The 18,296-nt window shown below is 64.7% G+C and overlaps 1 protein-coding gene across 1 annotated transcript; it reads left to right on the top strand.

The window, feature by feature from the left end:
• Positions 1–8,760: 8,760 nt before the first annotated feature.
• LOC138100955 (biogenesis of lysosome-related organelles complex 1 subunit 1) lies at positions 8,761–14,692 on the top strand. The gene is made up of 4 exons (XM_068998791.1): positions 8,761–8,871; positions 9,265–9,337; positions 11,941–12,073; positions 14,409–14,692. The coding sequence occupies exons 1-4, from the start codon at positions 8,811–8,813 to the stop codon at positions 14,517–14,519; spliced, it is 378 nt and encodes a 125-aa protein (XP_068854892.1). The 5' UTR covers positions 8,761–8,810; the 3' UTR covers positions 14,520–14,692.
• The last annotated feature ends 3,604 nt before the right edge of the window (positions 14,693–18,296 follow it).

Here is an 18,296-nt window from a genome sequence, read left to right as displayed (position 1 = left end):
AGGGAGTGACCCCATAGCGCAGGGAGTGACCCCAAATCCCAGGGAGTGACCCCGGGACCGGGGAGTGACCCCATAGAGGAGAGAGTGACCCCAAATCCCAGGGAGTGACCCCATAGCGGAGAGAGTGACCCCATAGCGGAGAGGGTGACCCCAAATCCCAGGGAGTGACCCCGGGAAGGCGGGGAGTGACCCCATAGCGGAGAGAGTGACCCCAAATCCCAGGGAGTGACCCCATAGCGGAGGGAGTGACCCCATAGCGCAGGGAGTGACCCCAAATCCCAGGGAGTGACCCCATAGCGGAGGGAGTGACCCCAAATCCCAGGGAGTGACCCCGGGACCAGGGAGTGACCCCATAGCGGAGGGAGCGACCCCAAATCCCAGGGAGTGACCCCGGGAGGGCGGGGAGTGACCCCATAGCGGACAGAGTGACCCCAAATCCCAGGGAGTGACCCCAAATCCCAGGGAGTGACCCCGGGACCGGGGAGTGACCCCATAGAGGAGAGAGTGACCCCAAATCCCAGGGAGTGACCCCATAGCGGAGGGAGTGACCCCGGGAGGGCGGGGAGTGACCCCATAGCGGACAGAGTGACCCCAAATCCCAGGGAGTGACCCCAAATCCCAGGGAGTGACCCCGGGACCGGGGAGTGACCCCATAGCGGAGGGAGCGACCCCAAATCCCAGGGAGTGACCCCATAGCGGAGGGAGTGACCCCGGGAGGGCGGGGAGTGACCCCATAGCGGACAGAGTGACCCCAAATCCCAAGGAGTGACCCCAAATCCCAGGGAGTGACCCCGGGACCGGGGAGTGACCCCATAGAGGAGAGAGTGACCCCAAATCCCAGGGAGTGACCCCAAATCCCAGGGAGTGACCCCGGGACTGGGGAGTGACCCCAAATCCCAGGGAGTGACCCCATAGCGGAGGGAGCGACCCCAAATCCCAGGGAGTGACCCCGGGAGGGCAGGGAGTGACCCCATAGCGGAGAGAGTGACCCCAAATCCCAGGGAGTGACCCCGGGACTGGGGAGTGACCCCATAGCGGAGAGAGTGACCCCGGGACTGGGGAGTGACCCCATAGCGGAGAGAGTGACCCCGGGACCGGGGAGTGACCCCAAATCCCAGGGAGTGACCCCGGGAGGGCGGGGAGTGACCCCATAGCGGAGGGAGTGACCCCGGGAGGGCGAGGAGTGACCCCAAATCCCAGGAAGTGACCCCGGGACCGGGAAGTGACCCCATAGTGGAGGGAGTGACCCCATAGCGGAGAGAGTGACCCCGGGAGGGCGGGGAGTGACCCCATAGCAGAGAGAGTGACCCCAAATCCCAGGGAGTGACCCCGGGACCGGAGAATGACCCCAAATCCCAGGGAGTGACCCCGGGAGGGCGGGGAGTGACCCCATAGCGGAGGGGGTGACCCCGGGACTGGGGAGTGACCCCATAGCGGAGAGGGTGACCCCGAGACCGGGGAGTGACCCCATAGCGGAGAGAGTGACCCCAAATCCCACGGAGTGACCCCAAATCCCAGGGAATGACCCCAAATCCCAGGGAGTGACCCCGGGACCGGGGAGTGACCCCATAGCGGAGAGAGTGACCCCAAATCCCAGGGAGTGACCCCAAATCCCACGGAGTGACCCCAAATCCCAGGGAGTGACCCCAAATCCCAGGGAGTGACCCTGGGACCGGGGAGTGACCCCAAATCCCAGGGACTGCACCCCATATCGGAGGGAACGAACCCCATATCGCCGACACCACACCCCATATCGCCGATATTGAACCCCCTATCGCCAATATTGAACCAATATCGCCAATATTGAACCCCCTATCGCCAATATTGAACCAATATCGCCAATATTGAACCCCCTATCGCCGATACCACACCCAATATCGCCGATATTGAACCCCCTATCGCCAATATTGAACCCCTATCGCCGATACCGCACCCAATATCGCCAATATTGAACCAATATCGCCGATATTGAACCCCCTATCGCCAATACCGCACCCAATATCGCCGATACCGCACCCAGTATCGCCAATACCGCACCCAGTATCGCCAATATTGAACCAATAACGCCGATATTGAACCCCCTATCGCCGATACCACACCCAATATCGCCAATATTGAACCAATATCGCCAATATTGAATCCCATATCGCCAATATTGAACCCCCTATCGCCAATATTGAACCCCCTATCGCCGATACCGCACCCAATATCGCCAATATTGAACCAATATCGCCAATATTGAACCCCCTATCGCCGATATTGAACCAATATCGCCAATATTGAACCCCCTATCGCCAATACTGCACCCCAATATCGCCTACATCGAACCCAATATCGCCAAAATTGAACCCCCTATCGCCGATAGCGCACCCAATATCACCAATATTGAACCCCCTATCGCCGATACCACACCCAATATCGCCAATATTGAACCAATATCGCCAATATTGAACCCCCTATCGCCGACATCGCACCCCACATCGCACCCAGCCGAGCATCATCACCCAGCTGCCGCCCCTGGGCAGCTTCGGGGGATTTTTGGGGTGTCCTGAGGGTGTTTTGGGGTCCCCAGTTCGTGCTGAGCGACCCCTCCGAGGGGTCCTCGGTGGTTTTGGGGTCCTCAGGGGGGACCCTTCTTGGGGACCCCCCCCCGAACCCCAAAATATGGGGGGGGGAACCCCAAATCAACCCCAAATCCAAAAGGGGCGACGCCCTTGGGGGATCCTGGGGGGGGGGGGGGAACACACGGGGAGGGGTCAGCGGTGTCGCGACCCCCGAGACCCCCCCCCTCCCCTCCCCCAACCTTCCCTCCCCCCTTCCCGGGAGGTATTTTTGGGGGGGGAAAAGGGGCTTTGTCACATTTTCCAGCTGCCCGGGCTATTTTTATCCCGGCTCCAAAGGCCCCGGGGGATTTTTTGGGAGCGGCCAGGGCCGTGTGAACGAGCTCCGGCTCCTCCCCCCCCTCCCCTCCCCTCCCCTCCCCCCCCGGGGATTTTATTTTTTTGGGGGGGGGGGGGGGGTCGGTCCCAGAACGGGATCAGGAAGGTCCAAACCCCCCCTCCCCCCCCCCCCCCCCCCCAAATTCTCGCCCTTTCCACGTTTTTTCCCCTCATTTTCCCGCCCGAATTCCCGCCCAAATTCCCGCTCTGTGGGAACCCAGCCCGGCCCGGGGGGGGCGGGGGGAGGGGGGGTCCTCGACCTCCTGCACCCCCCCCCCACCACACCCCCGCCCCCATCGAGGGGGGGTCCCCAGGGAGGGGGGGTCCCTAGGAAGGGGGGGGGGCCCATCAAGGGGGGGTCTCAAGGGGGGGGTCCCCATCAAGGGGGGGGGTCCCTAGGAAGGGGGGTCCCCATCAAGGGGGGGTCTCAAGGGGGGGGCCCCATCAAGGGGGGGGGGTCCCTAGGAAGGGGGGGGGCCCATCAAGGGGGGGTCCCCATCAAGGGGGGGGGCCCCATCAAGGGGGGGGGTCCCGAGGAAGGGGGGGGGCCCATCAAGGGGGGGGTCTCAAGAGGGGGTCCCCATCAAGGTGGGGTCTCAAGGGGGGGGCCCCATCAAGGGGGGGGGTCCCTAGGAAGGGGGGGTCCCCATCAAGGGGGGGTCCCTAGGAAGGGGTTCCCCATCAAGGAGGGCTCCCCATCAAGGGGGGGTCCCTAGGAAGGGGGTCCCCATCAAGGGGGGGGTCCCTAGAAAGGGGGGGGGCCCATCAAGGGGGGGGGGTCCCTAGGAAGGGGGGGGCCCATCAAGGGGGGGGGGTCTCAAGAGCGGGTCCCCATCAAGGGGGTCCCCAGGGACGGGGGTCCCCATCAAGGGGGGGGTCCCTAGGAAGGGGGTCCCCATCGAGGGGGGGGGCTCAAGGGGGGTCCCCATCAAGGGGGGGTCCCTAGAAAGGGGGGGGTCCCCATCAAGGGGGGGGTCCCTAGGAAGGGGGTCCCCATCAAGGAGGGGGGGTCTCAAGAGGGGGTCCCCATCAAGGCGGTCCCCAGGGACGGGGGGGGTCCCTAGGAAAGGGGGGGCCCCATCAAGGGGGGGTCCCCATCAAGGGGGGGGTCCTTAGGAAGGGGGGTCCCCATCAAGGGGGGGGTCTCAAGGGGGGATCCCCATCAAGGGGGGGGTCCCCATCAAGGGGGGGGTCCTTAGGAAGGGGGTCCCCATCAAGGGGGGGTCTCAAGGGGGGATCCCCATCAAGAGGGGGTCCCCATCAAGGGGGGGTCCTTAGGAAGGGGGTCCCCATCAAGGGGGGGTCTCAAGGGGGGGGCCCCATCAAGGGGGGGGTCCCTAGGAAGGGGGGGGCCCATCAAGGGGGGGTCCCTAAGAAGGGGGGGGCCCCCATCAAGGGGGAGGGTCTCAAGGGGGGGTCCCCATCAAGGGGGGGCCCCATCAAGGGGGTCCCCAGGGACGGGGGGCCCCATCAAGGGGGGGGCCCCATCAAGGGGGGGGCCCCACAAGGGGGGGGGTCTCAAGGGGGGGGTCCCCATCAAGGGGGTCCCCAGGAACGGGGGGGGTCCCTAGGAAAAGGGGGTCCCCATCAAGGGGGGGGTCTCAAGGGGGGATCCCCATCAAGGGGGGGCCCTAGGAAGGGGGGGTCCCCATCAAGGGGGGGTCCCCAGGGACGGGGGTCCCCATCAGCGGGGTGCCCAGGGACGGGGGGGGTTTATTTGGGGGGTTTATTTGGGGGGTTTGTGGGGGTTTACTTCGGGGCTTATTTCGGGGTTTATTTCGGGTTTTTTGGGGGGATTTATTTTTGGGGTTTTTTTTTGGGGGGGTTTCTTCGGGGATTTATTTTGGGGTTTATTTCGGGTTTTTCGGGGGATTTATTTTGGGGCGGTTTTTTGGGGGGTTTATTTTTTGGGGTTTATTCCGGGGTTTATTTTTGGGGGATTCATTTTCGGGCTCCGTTTTGGGGTTTATTTCTGGGATGAGCATCCCAAAGGTTCCCGTGGCCCCCGGGAATCAGGAGGAGAAAATTCCCTGATCCCATCGAAGGATTGGGGGGGGGGGGTCCCGGGGGCTGAGCCCCCTCCCCCAGGACGGAGAGGGGAAGCGGGAAGAGCCTCATCCCGGGATTTTCTGGGATCGGGAACTCCGTGGGAAGAGCGGGAAGCGATTCCCGGCGAGGGGGAAGGGCAGGGAGGGCTGAATTCCGAGGGAAAGAGGGAGGGGAAATCTCCTCGGGATCCGGGAGAGGGAGGGAATCCGGGGAAAGAGGGAGGGAAGGACGGAATCCAGGGAAAGAGGGAGGGAAACTGGGAGGGAAGGATGGAATCCAGGGAAAGAGGGAGGGAAACTGGGAGGGAAGGATGGAATCCAGGGAAAGAGGGAGGGAAACTCTCCCTGGAACCCTTGGAAAGAGGGAGGGAAACTGGGAGGGAAGGATGGAATCCAGGGAAAGAGGGAGGGAAACTCTCCCTGGAATCCAAGGGAAGAGGGAGGGAAACTGGGAGGGAAGGATGGAATCCAGGGAAAGAGGGAGGGAAACTCTCCCTGGAATCCAAGGGAAGAGGGAGGGAAACTGGGAGGGAAGGATGGAATCCAGGGAAAGAGGGAGGGAAACTCTCCCTGGAATCCAGGGAAAGAGGGAGGGAATCTCCGAGGGAAGGACGGAATCCGTGGAAAGAGGAAGGGGAACTCCAAGGGAAGGACGGACGGAATCCATGGAAAAAGGGAGGGAAACTCTCCCTGGAATCCTTGGAAAGAGGGAGGGAAACTCCAAGGGAAGGACGGAATCCAGGAAAGAGGGAGGGAAACTCTTCCTGGAACCCTTGGAAAGAGGGAGGGAAACTGGGAGGGAAGGACGGAATCCATGGAAAAAGGGAGGGAAGGATGGAATCCATGGAAAAAGGGAGGGAAAGATGGAATCCATGGAAAAAGGGAGGGAAACTCTCCCTGGAATCCATGGAAAAAGGGAGGGAAACTCTCCTGGAATCCATGGAAAGAGGGAGGGAATCTCCGAGGGAGGGACGGAATCCATGGAAAGAGGAAGGGAATCTCCAAGGATGGAATCCATGGAAAAAGGGAGGGAAACTCTCCCTGGAATCCAGGGAAAGAGGGAGGGAAATTCTTCCTGGAATCCAAGGGAAGGACGGAACACAGGGAAAGAGGGAGGGGAAATCTCTCCCTGGAATCCTTGGAAAGAGGGAGGGAAACTCCGAGGGAGGGATGGAATCCGTGGAAAGAGGGAGGGAAACTGGGAGGGAAGGACGGAATCCGTGGAAAGAGGGAGGGAAACTCTCCCTGGAATCCTTGGAAAGAGGGAGGGAATCTCCGAGGGAGGGACGGAATCCGTGGAAAAAGGGAGGGAAACTCTCCCTGGAATCCAAGGGAAGAGGGAAGGAAACTGGGAGGGAAGGATGGAATCCAGGGAAAGAGGGAGGGAATCTCCAAGGATGGAATCCATGGAAAAAGGGAGGGAAACTCTCCCTGGAATCCTTGGAAAGAGGGAGGGAAACTCCGAGGGAGGGACGGAATCCGTGGAAAGAGGGAGGGAAACTCTCCCTGGAATCCATGGAAAGAGGGAGGGAAGGATGGAATCCATGGAAAAAGGGAGGGAAACTCTCCCTGGAATCCAGGGAAAGAGGGAGGGAAACTCCGAGGGAAGGATGGAATCCAGGGAAAGAGGGAGGGAAACTCTCCCTGGAATCCATGAAAAGAGGGAGGGAAGGATGGAATCCATGGAAAAAGGGAGGGAATCTCCAAGGATGGAATCCATGGAAAAAGGGAGGGAAACTCTCCCTGGAATCCAAGGGAAGGACGGAACACAGAGAAAGAGGGAGGGAAATCTCTCCCTGGAATCCTTGGAAAGAGGGAGGGAAACTCCGAGGGAGGGACGGAATCCAGGGAAAGAGGGAGGGAAACTCTCCCTGGAATCCATGAAAAGAGGGAGGGAATCTCCGAGGGAAGGATGGAATCCGTGGAAAGAGGGAGGGAAACTCCGAGGATGGAATCCATGGAAAGAGGGGGGGGGGAAATCTCTCCCTGGAATCCAAGGGAAGAGGGAGGGAAACTGGGAGGGAAGGATGGAATCCAGGGAAAGAGGGAGGGAATCTCCAAGGATGGAATCCATGGAAAAAGGGAGGGGAAACTCTCCCTGGAATCCAGGGAAAGAGGGAGGGGAAATCTCTCCCTGGAATCCTTGGAAAGAGGGAGGGAAACTCCCCCGAGAGTCCAACAAACGAAAGCCGCGAACTGCCAAGAAATCAAATCCCCGAAATCCCCGACATCCCCAAAATCCATGAAACCCCCGAGATACAGTCCCCTATAGACCCCTACAGGCCCCTATAGACCCCTACAGGCCCCTATAGGCCCCTCATCCCCTATAGACCCCTACAGTCCCCTATAGACCCCTACAGGCCCCTGTAGCCCCCCCTCATCCCCTATAGACCCCTACAGGCCCCTATAGACCCCTACAGGCCCCTGTAGCCCCCCCTCATCCTCTATAGACCCCTACAGTCCCCTATAGACCCCTACAGGCCCCTATAGCCCCCCCTCATCCCCTATAGACCCCTACAGGCCCCTGTAGACCCCTACAGGCCCCTATAGACCCCTACAGGCCCCTGTAGCCCCCCCTCATCCCCTATAGACCCCTACAGGCCCCTATAGACCCCTACAGGCCCCTGTAGCCCCCCCTCATCCCCTATAGACCCCTACAGGCCCCTATAGCCCCCCCCTCATCCCCTATAGACCCCCCTCATCCCCTATAGACCCCTACAGGCCCCTATAGACCCCTACAGGCCCCTATAGACCCCCCTCATCCCCTATAGACCCCTACAGTCCCCTATAGCCCCCCCTCATCCCCTATAGACCCCTACAGGCCCCTATAGACCCCTACAGGCCCCTGTAGCCCCCCCTCATCCCCTATAGACCCCTACAGTCCCCTATAGCCCCCCCTCATCCCCTATAGACCCCTACAGGCCCCTATAGACCCCTACAGGCCCCTGTAGCCCCCCCTCATCCCCTATAGACCCCTACAGGCCCCTATAGACCCCTACAGGCCCCTGTAGCCCCCCCTCATCCCCTATAGACCCCTACAGGCCCCTATAGACCCCTACAGGCCCCTGTAGCCCCCCCCCATCCCCTATAGACCCCTACAGGCCCCTATAGCCCCCCCCCTCATCCCCTATAGACCCCTACAGGCCCCTATAGCCCCCCCCTCATCCCCTATAGACCCCTACAGGCCCCTATAGCCCCCCCCTCATCCCCTATAGACCCCCCTCATCCCCTATAGACCCCTACAGGCCCCTGTAGACCCCTACAGGCCCCTGTAGCCCCCCCTCATCCCCTATAGACCCCTACAGTCCCCTATAGCCCCCCCTCATCCCCTATAGACCCCTACAGTCCCCTATAGACCCCTACAGGCCCCTGTAGCCCCCCCCCATCCCCTATAGACCCCTACAGGCCCCTATAGCCCCCCCCCTCATCCCCTATAGACCCCTACAGGCCCCTATAGACCCCCCCTCATCCCCTATAGACCCCTACAGGCCCCTATAGCCCCCCCCCTCATCCCCTATAGACCCCTACAGGCCCCTATAGCCCCCCCTCATCCCCTATAGACCCCCCTCATCCCCTATAGACCCCTACAGGCCCCTATAGACCCCTACAGGCCCCTGTAGCCCCCCTTCATCCCCTGTAGCCCCCCCCCATCCCCTATAGACCCCCCCACCCCCCCCACCCCCCTATAGGCCCCCCCCTCAGTCACGTGGCTCCTCCCCGGGCTCGGTCACGTGCCCCGGTGACGCGGGGGGGGGGCCCCTTGGTCACGTGTCGGTGGGTCACGTGTGGCGCGGCGCGGCGGTCACGTGACGCGGCGGCCGCCATGCTGTCCCGGCTGCTGAAGGAGCACCAGGCCCGCCAGAGCGAGCGGCGCGAGCTGCAGGGTGAGCCCCGCCCTCCCCCCCCCGTCCCCATGGCGACAAAGCCCCGCCCGCCGCCTCCCATTGGCTGCCGGAGCTGCCGCTTCCCGCAGCGCTGAATCCCATTGGCTGCCGCAGCTGCCGCTTCCCGCGGCGCTGCATCCTATTGGCTGGCGGGGCTGTCCGTCAAGGAGTGGGGAAAAGGGCGGGAAGCCTGAGGGGCCCTGAGGGGCCCTGAGGGGGATGGGGATGGGGGGGGATGGAGGGATGGATGGACGGACGGACTGTGATGTCACGGTGACGTCAGGAGGGGCCTTGCTGACGTCAAGCGAGGCCCTGCTGACGTCACGGGCAGCGGCGGGGCGGGCGGGGGTCTCGCCGCCCCTCACGGCCCTGTCGCGGTGCGTCCCCCCCCAGAGCGGCGGCGCAGGGACGCCATCGCGGCCGCCACCCGCCTCACCGAGGCTCTGGTCGATCACCTCAACGTGGGGTGAGCCCGCCACCTCCGGACCCCACCCCCAGCGACCCCAAATTCCTTCTGGGACACCCCCCCCCCCCCCCCAAAACCCCCAAACCCCTCCTGGAGACCCCAAACCCCGCCTGGGAGCTCCCACCCCCCAAAATCCCTCTGGGAACCCTCAACCGCCCCCCAGGGCCCCCAAAGACCGTCTGGGGACCCCAAAACCTCTCCCGGGGACCCCCAAACCTTGCAGAACCTCCCAGCTTGCCCCCCCCCCCGTAAGACCCCCGGCCCCACAGAACCCCCCCATTGCCACAGACCCCCCCCTTCCCAGGGGACCCCCAACCCCCTCAGACACCCCCATCCCCCCCCAACCCCATAGAACCCCCCCAGCCCCACAAATCCCCTCCCCTTCCTGAGGACCCCCAGCCCCACAAATCCCCCCCCACCTTCTTGACCCCCCCAGCCCCACAAACCCCCCCCATTTCCTGAACTCCCCCCAACCCCACAAATCCCCCCCCATTTCCTGATTCCCCCCCAGCCCCACAAATCCTCCCCTCCCCTTCCTGAACCCCCCCAACCCCACAAATCTCCCCCTTCCTAAACCGCCCCAGCCCCACAAATCCCCCTCCCCCCTTTCTGAACCCCCCAACCCCACAAATCCCCCCCTTCCTGAACCCCCCCAGCCCCCCAAATCCCCCCCATTTCCCGAACTCCCGAACTCCCCCCAGCCCCACAAATCCTCCCCTCCCCTTCCTGAACCCCCCAACCCCACAAATCCCCCCCAAGCCCATAGAACCCCCTCAGCCCCACAAATCTCCCCCTTCCTAAACCGCCCCAGCCCCACAAATCCCCCTCCCCCCTTCCTGAACGCCCCAACCCCACAAATCCCCCCCCAGCCCCCCAAATCCCCCCCAATTCCTGAACACCCCCAAATCCCCCCCTTCCTGAACCCCCCCAGCCCCACAAATCCCCCCCCATTTCCTGAACTCCCCCCAACCCCACAAATCCCCCCCATCCTGAACCCCCCCAGCCCCCCAAATTCCCCCCCATTTCCTGAACCCCCCCAGCCCCACAAATCCCCCTCCCCCCTTCCTGAACGCCCCAACCCCACAAATCCCCCCCCAGCCCCCCAAATCCCCCCCAATTCCTGAACACCCCCAAATCCCCCCCTTCCTGAACCCCCCCAGCCCCACAAATCCCCCCCCATTTCCTGAACTCCCCCCAACCCCACAAATCCCCCCCATCCTGAACCCCCCCAGCCCCCCAAATTCCCCCCCATTTCCTGAACCCCCCCAGCCCCACAAATCCCCCTCCCCCCTTTCTGAACCCCCCAACCCCACAAATCCCCCCCCATTTCCTGATTCCCCCCCAGCCCCACAAATCCTCCCCTCCCCTTCCTGAACCCCCCAACCCCACAAATCCCCCCCAAGCCCATAGAACCCCCTCAGCCCCACAAATCTCCCCCTTCCTAAACCGCCCCAGCCCCACAAATCCCCCTCCCCCCTTCCTGAACGCCCCAACCCCACAAATCCCCCCCCAGCCCCCCAAATCCCCCCCAATTCCTGAACACCCCCAAATCCCCCCCTTCCTGAACCCCCCCAGCCCCACAAATCCCCCCCCATTTCCTGAACTCCCCCCAACCCCACAAATCCCCCCCTTCCTGAACCCCCCCAGCCCCCCAAATTCCCCCCCATTTCCTGAACCCCCCCAGCCCCACAAATCCCCCTCCCCCCTTTCTGAACCCCCCCAGCCCCACAAATCTCCCCCCAACCCCATAGAACCCCCCCAGCCCCACAAATCTCCCCCAACCCCATAGAACCCCCCCAGCCCCACAAATCCCCCTCCCCCCTTCCTGAACCCCCCAACCCCACAAATCCCCCCCAATTCCTGAACACCCCCAAATCCCCCCCATTTCCTGAACCCCCCCAGCCCCACAAATCCCCCCCATTTCCTGAACTCCCCCCAACCCCCCAAATCCCCCCCTTCCTGAACCCCCCCAGCCCCCCAAATCCCCCCCATTTCCCGAACTCCCCCCAGCCCCACAAATCCTCCCCTCCCCTTCCTGAACCCCCCCAGCCCCACAAATCTCCCCCCAACCCCATAGAACCCCCCCAGCCCCACAAATCTCCCCCAACCCCATAGAACCCCCCCAGCCCCACAAATCCCCCTCCCCCCTTCCTGAACCCCCCAACCCCACAAATCCCCCCCCAACTCCTGAACACCCCCAAATCCCCCCCCTTCCTGAACCCCCCCAGCCCCACAAATCCCCCCCCATTTCCTGAACTCCCCCCAACCCCCCAAATCCCCCCCTTCCTGAACCCCCCCAGCCCCCCAAATCCCCCCCATTTCCCGAACTCCCCCCAGCCCCACAAATCCTCCCCTCCCCTTCCTGAACCCCCCAACCCCACAAATCCCCCCCTTCCTCAACCCCCCCAGCCCCCCACATCCCCCTCCCCTTCCTGATTCCTCCCCCACCCCCCCCCCAAATCCCCCCATTCCTGAAGACCTTCCCCCTCCAAACCCCCTCCCCACCTCCTTCCCCCCCTTTTGCTGGGCTCTCCCCTCACTCGGGGGGTGTCGGTGGACCCCTCCCCACCCCCCCCACCCACACTTGCCCACTCCCCCCTCAGGGTGGCCCAGGCCTACGTGAACCAGCGCAAGCTGGACCAGGAGGTGAAGACCCTGCAGGTGCAGGCGGCCCAGTTCGCTCGCCAGACCGGCCACTGGATCGCCATGGTGGAGAACTTCAACCAGGCCCTCAAGGTGGGGGTCCCTCGCCACCCCCTCACCCCCAAAACACACCCCGAGGATTTGGGGAGGGGGTCTCACCCTTCCTGAACTTGCTGTTGGGGAGGGGGGTGCTCGGGAATTGCCCCCCAGCCCAGGCCGGGGTTGTGGGGAGGAGAAGGGGGGTGAGGGGCAGTTGGGGTGCTGGGGGCGCTGGGAGGGGGGATGAAGCCCCCAGACTCATGGAGGAAGGGGGGATGAAGCCCCCAGACTCATGGAGAGGGGGGAATGTGGACCCCAGACTCATGGAAGGGGGGATGAAGCCCCCAGACTCATGGAGAGGGGGGAATGTGGACCCCAGACTCATGGAAGGGGGGTAAATGAAGCCCCCAGACTCATGGAGAGGGGGGAATGTGGACCCCAGACTCATGGAAGGGGGGATGAAGCCCCCAGACTCATGGAAGGGGGGATGAAGCTCCCAGATTCAGGGAAGAGGAGTAAATGAAGCCCCCAGACTCATGGAGAGAGGAGATGAAGCCCCCAGACTCATTGAGGGCAGGGGACATGAAGCCCCCAGACTCATGGAAGGGGGTAACGTGGACCCCAGACTCATGGAGAAAGGAGATGAAGCCCCCAGACTCATGGAAGGGGGGAATGTGGACCTCAGACGCATGGAGAGGAGATGAAGCCCCCAGACTCATGGAGAGGGGGGATGAAGCCCCCAGACTCATGGAAGGGGGGAATGAAGCCCCCAGACTCATGGAGAGGGGGGAATGTGGACCCCAGACTCTTGGAGAGGAGATGAAGCCTCCAGACTCATGGAGAGAGGGGATGAAGCCCCCAGACTCATTGAGGGCAGGGGGAATGAAGCCCCCAGACTCATGGAAGGGGGGAATGAAGCCCCCAGACTCATGGAGAGGGGGGAATGTGGACCCCAGACTCTTGGAGAGGAGATGAAGCCTCCAGACTCATGGAGAGAGGGGATGAAGCCCCCAGACTCATTGAGGGCAGGGGGAATGAAGCCCCCAGACTCATGGAAGGGGGTAATGTGGACCCCAGACTCATGGAGAGGAGATGAAGTCCCCAGACTCATGGAGAGGGGGGAATGAAGCCCCCAGACTCACAGGAGGTGAGGGGAATGCAGACCCCAGACTCACGGAGAGGAGATGAAGCCCCCAGACTCATGGAGGGGGGGAATGTGAAGCCCCCAGACTCATGGAAGGTGGAGGGGATGAAGCCCCCAGACTCATTGAGGGTGGGGGGAATGAAGCCCCCAAACTCATGGAGAGAGGAGATGAAGCCCCCAGACTCTTGGAGAGGACATGAAGCCCCCAGACTCATGGAGAGGGGGGAATGAAGCCCCCAGACTCATTGAGAGGGGGGAATGAAGCCCCCAGACTCATGGAGAGAGGAGATGAAGCCCCCAGACTCATGGAGGGGGAGGAGATGAAGCCCCCAGACTCATGGACGGGGAGGATGAAGCCCCCAGACCCCTGGGTTTGTGCTGGGCAGCACCCAGGGGGTCCCAGGGAACATCCAGGGGGTCTTGGGGAGCACCCAGAGGGTCCCAGGCAATATCCAGGGGTCTCGGGGAGCATCCAGGGCATCTTGGGGAACATCGAGGGGGTCTCGGGCAACACCCAGGGGGTCCCAGGGAATACCCAGAGGGTCTCGGGTGGGTGGGGTGGGATGGGATGGGATGGGATGGGATGGGATGGGATGGGATGGGGATGGGATGGGATGGGATGGGATGGGATGGGATGGATGGGATGGGATGGGGATGGGGATGGGATGGGATGGGATGGATGGGGTGGGATGGGGATGGGATGGGGTGGGATGGGATGGGATGGGGATGGGATGGGGTGGGATGGGATGGGATGGGATGGGATGGGGATGGGATGGGATGGGATGGGATGGATGGGGTGGGATGGGGATGGGATGGGATGGGATGGGATGGGGTGGGGATGGATGGGATGGGATGGGGATGGGGATGGGATGGGGTGGGATGGATGGGATGGGATGGGATGGGATGGGATGGGATGGGATGGGGTGGGATGGATGGGATGGGATGGGGATGGGGATGGGATGGGGTGGGATGGATGGGATGGGATGGGATGGGGTGGGATGGATGGGATGGGATGGGGATGGGGATGGGATGGGATGGGATGGGATGGGATGGGGTGGGATGGGATGGGATGGGATGGGATGGGGTGGGATGGGATGGGATGGGATTGGTGGCACCCCCCCTCCCTCAGGTGAGACCCCACCCCCGGTAAATCCCTGCGAGAAACGTGGCAGGCTGGGACAGACCCCCTTTCCCCCCCCATCCCCAAACCCCCCCCTGCGAGAGCCCCCTCCCCAAATCCCGCAGGAAATCGGGGACGTGGAGAACTGGGCCCGCAGCATCGAGCTGGACATGAGGACCATCGCCACCGCCCTCGAGTACGTCTACAAGGGGCAGCTGCAGCCCTCCTGCTCCTGATGGACCCCCCCAGACCCCTCCCGGGACCCCTGGGAACCCCCCCGAGACCCCCCCCCAGCACCGCCCGCTGCTCCCAGCACGTCATGGAGATTGAGGGGAGGGGGGGGAGGGTCTCCCCACCGTGTCCCTCCCCCCTCCTCCCAGGCACTGGGATCAATGGAATAAAGCAGGGGGGGGGGGCACCCGGGGGGGTGTGGGGGGGTCAGGCCAGGCCGCAGGACCCTGGCACAGCCCCCCCCCGAGCCCCCCCCTAAGCCCCCTCATCCTCTTTAGTGCTTAACGAGGCTCTGAGGCTCCTTTATTCGGGACAAAGGGCCCCGTTCTGGGCCCTAATTCCCCCGGGGGGGGCTCGGCCCCCCCAGATCCCCGGGCTGGGAGGGCTTTAATTCCCTTGGGGGGGTCTCAGGGCACCTTTTTGGGGTGGTGCCCCCCCAGATCCCCGGGGTGGGAGGGCTTTAATTTCTTGGGGGGGGCTCAGGGCACCTTTTTGGGGTGGTGCCCCCCCAGATCCCCGGGGTAGGAGGGCTTTAATTCCTTGGGGGGGGGGCTCAGGGCCCCTTTTTGGGGCTCGGCCCCCCCAGATCCCCGGGGTGGGAGGGCTTTAATTCCCTTGGGGGGGGTTCAGGGCCCCTTTTGGGGTGATGCCCCCCCATTTCCCATGGCTGGGAGGGCTTTAATTCCCTTGGGGGGGTCTCAGGGCCCCTTTTTGGGGTGGTGCCCCCCCAGATCCCCGGGGTGGGAGGGCTTTAATTCCCTTGGGGGGGGCTCAGGGCCCCTTTTTGGGGTGGTGCCCCCCCCATTTCCCAGGGCTGGGAGGGCTTTAATTCCTTGGGGGGGTCTCAGGGCCCCTTTTTGGGGTGATGCCCCCCCAGATCCCCGGGGTGGGAGGGCTTTAATTCCTTGTGGGGGGGGGCTCAGGGCCCCTTTTTGGGGTGATGCCCCCCCATCTCCCATGGCTGAGAGGGCTTTAATCCCCTGGGGGGGGCGGTTGGGATCAGCCCCCCCCATCCCAGCCCTGGAAGGGGGTCCCGGGGGGACCTCACCCCCTCCCCCCCCCCCCAGTTTTGGGGTGGTTCCCCCCCCCTCTCCCAGCACTGGGGGGGCTCCAATTCCCTGGGGGATGAGGGGGGGGGGTGTCTCAGCCCCCCAATTCCAGGCAATGCCCCCCCATCTCTCAGTCCTGGGTGGGGGGGGGGGGGATCTCCTTCACGGTGAGGGTCCCCCACAAGGCCAGGGGTATCCCAGCCCCCCCCCCAAAAGATGCCCGAACCCCCCCTCCCCCCCTCGGAGCACTGGGGGGAGGGGAGGGGCCTGAACTCCCCCCGGGAGCTTTGGCAGTGCCGGGCACGGGGAGGAGCGGCTGTGGCCCCCCCCCCGCCTTGCCCCAAATCCTACGGACCCCTCCCCTATTCCCACGCCCCCCCCCCCCCGCCACCCCCGAGGCTCACACGGCCCCGAGCCCGCGGCCGGAGCAGCGCGCGCAGCCCCTCTGCCCCCCCCGAGGTACGTGGGGACCCCCCCTCTGCCCCCCCGAGGGACTTGGGGACCCCCCCCCCTGCCCAGGGACCCCCCCTCTGCCCCCCCGAGGTACGTGGGGACCCCCACTCTGCCCAGGGACCCCCCCTCTGCCCAGGGACCCCCCCTCTGCCCCCCCCCGAGGGACTTGGGGCCCCCCTCCTGCCCCCCCCCCGAGGGACTTGGAGACCCCCACTCTGCACTCCTGAGGGACTTGGGGACCCCCCTCTGCCCAGGGACCCCCCCTCTGCCCCCCCGAGGGACTTGGGGACCCCCCCCCCTGCCCAGAGACACCCCAGAGGCACTTGGGGTCCCCCCTCTGCCCAGGGACCCCCCCTCTGCCCCCCCCGAGGGACTTGGGGCCCCCCTCCTGCCCCCCCCCGAGGGACTTGGAGACCCCCACTCTGCACTCCTGAGGGACTTGGGGACCCCCACTCTGCCCAGAGACCCCCCCAGAGGCACTTGGGGACCCCCCTCTGCCCAGGGACCCTCCTCTGCCCCCCCGAGGGACTTGGGGCCCCCCTCCTGCCCCCCCCGAGGGATTTGGGGACCCCCACTCTGCACTCCTGAGGGACTTGGGGACCCCCCCTCTGCCCAGGGACCCTCCTCTGCCCCCCCGAGGGATTTGGGGACCCCCCTCTGTCCCCCAGGGGGACTTGGGGACCCCCCTCTGCCCCCCCGAGGTACATGGGGACCCCCCCATCTGCCCAGAGACCCCCCCAGAGGGACTTGGGGACCCCTCTCTGCCCAGGGACCCCCCCTCTGCCCCCCCCCCCCGAGGGATTTGGGGACCCCCCCCCCACCTGCTCTGGGGGTCTCCTGTTGTGGGGGGAGCTCTGGGGACATGGGGCAGACCCCCGGGGTCACCCCCAAATCCCCCCAAAAACGGGGCTGCTGGAGGGGGTCGCGACCCGACCCCCCCCCCTCCCCAAATTGGTTCTGGGGACACAGGACAGACCCCGGTGTGCCCCCCCCAAATCTGAGGGTGGGGAGGGGGGTCCCTGCCACCCTTTTGGGGGTCCCTCCCCTCATTTTGGGGGGTCCCTCACACCCCCGCGGTGTGAAACCCCCAAACCAACAACGGGGGGGCTCCGGAGACCCCCAAACCCCCCAGATGGGGGTCCCGGAGTGGGGGGGTGGGGGCACAGGACAGACCCCGGTGTGCCCCCCCAAATCTGAGGGTGGGGAGGGGGGTCCCTGCCACCCTTTTGGGGGTGTCCAACCCCCCAAACCTGCAATGGGGGGGGTCCTATCACCCCAAACCCCCCAGATGGGGGTCCCGGAGTGGGGGGGTGGGGGCACAGGACAGACCCCTCGTGTCCCCCCAAATCCGAGGGTGGGGAGGGGGGTCCCTGCCACCCTTTTGGGGGGGTCCAACCCCCCAAACCTGCAATGGGGGGGGTCCTGTCACCCCAAACCCCCCAGGTGGGGGTCCCGGAGACCCCCAAACCCCCCAGATGGGGGTCCCGGAGGGGGGGGGCTCAGGACAGACCCCTCGTGTCCCCCCAAATCCGAGGGTGGGGAAGGGGGTCCCCGCCACCCTTTTGGGGGGGTCCAACCCCCCAAACCTGCAATGGGTGGGGGTCCTATCACCCCAAAAACCCCACCCCAGATGGGGGTCCCGGAGACCCCCAAACCCCCCAGATGGGGGTCCCGGAGGGGGGGGGGGCACAGGACAGACCCTTCGTGTCCCCCCAAATCCGAGGGTGGGAAGGGGGGTCCCTGCCCCCCCTTTGGGGGTGTCCAACCCCCCAAACCTGCAATGGGGGGGATCCTATCACCCTAAACCCCCCAGGTGGGGGTCCCGGAGACCCCCAAACCCCCCAGATGGGGGTCCCGGAGTGGGGGGGGGGGGCACAGGACAGACCCCTCGTGTCCCCCCAAATCCGAGGGTGGGGAAGGGGGTCCCCGCCACCCTTTTGGGGGGGTCCAACCCCCCAAACCTGCAATGGGTGGGGGTCCTATCATCCAAACCCCCCCAGATAGGGGTCCCGGAGGGGGGCACGGGGTCCCTGGAGGGGGGGAGGCACGGTCCCCTCGGGTCCCCTCCCCATGCGGGGCAAGTGGTGGGGAGGGGGGGGGGATCAGGTGGGTTGGGGGGGTCCCGCACACGGCGGGGCCAGGCCCGGGGGTCCCGGGGGTCGCCGCTGGCCCGGGAGGGTGGGAGGGGTCCGGAGGGGACCCCCCCGGAGCCCCCCCCCGGTGCCCGGCCGGTGACGCACGGCCCCCCCCCCCCCCCCGCACAGCCCCGTTAATCCGGGC

This window comes from Aphelocoma coerulescens, unplaced genomic scaffold, assembly GCF_041296385.1.
Source record: "Aphelocoma coerulescens isolate FSJ_1873_10779 unplaced genomic scaffold, UR_Acoe_1.0 HiC_scaffold_175, whole genome shotgun sequence".
In the NCBI taxonomy this organism is placed as follows: domain Eukaryota; kingdom Metazoa; phylum Chordata; class Aves; order Passeriformes; family Corvidae; genus Aphelocoma; species Aphelocoma coerulescens.
Note: the sequence above shows the minus strand (reverse complement) of the source record. Positions and strands in the feature narration are given on the sequence as shown.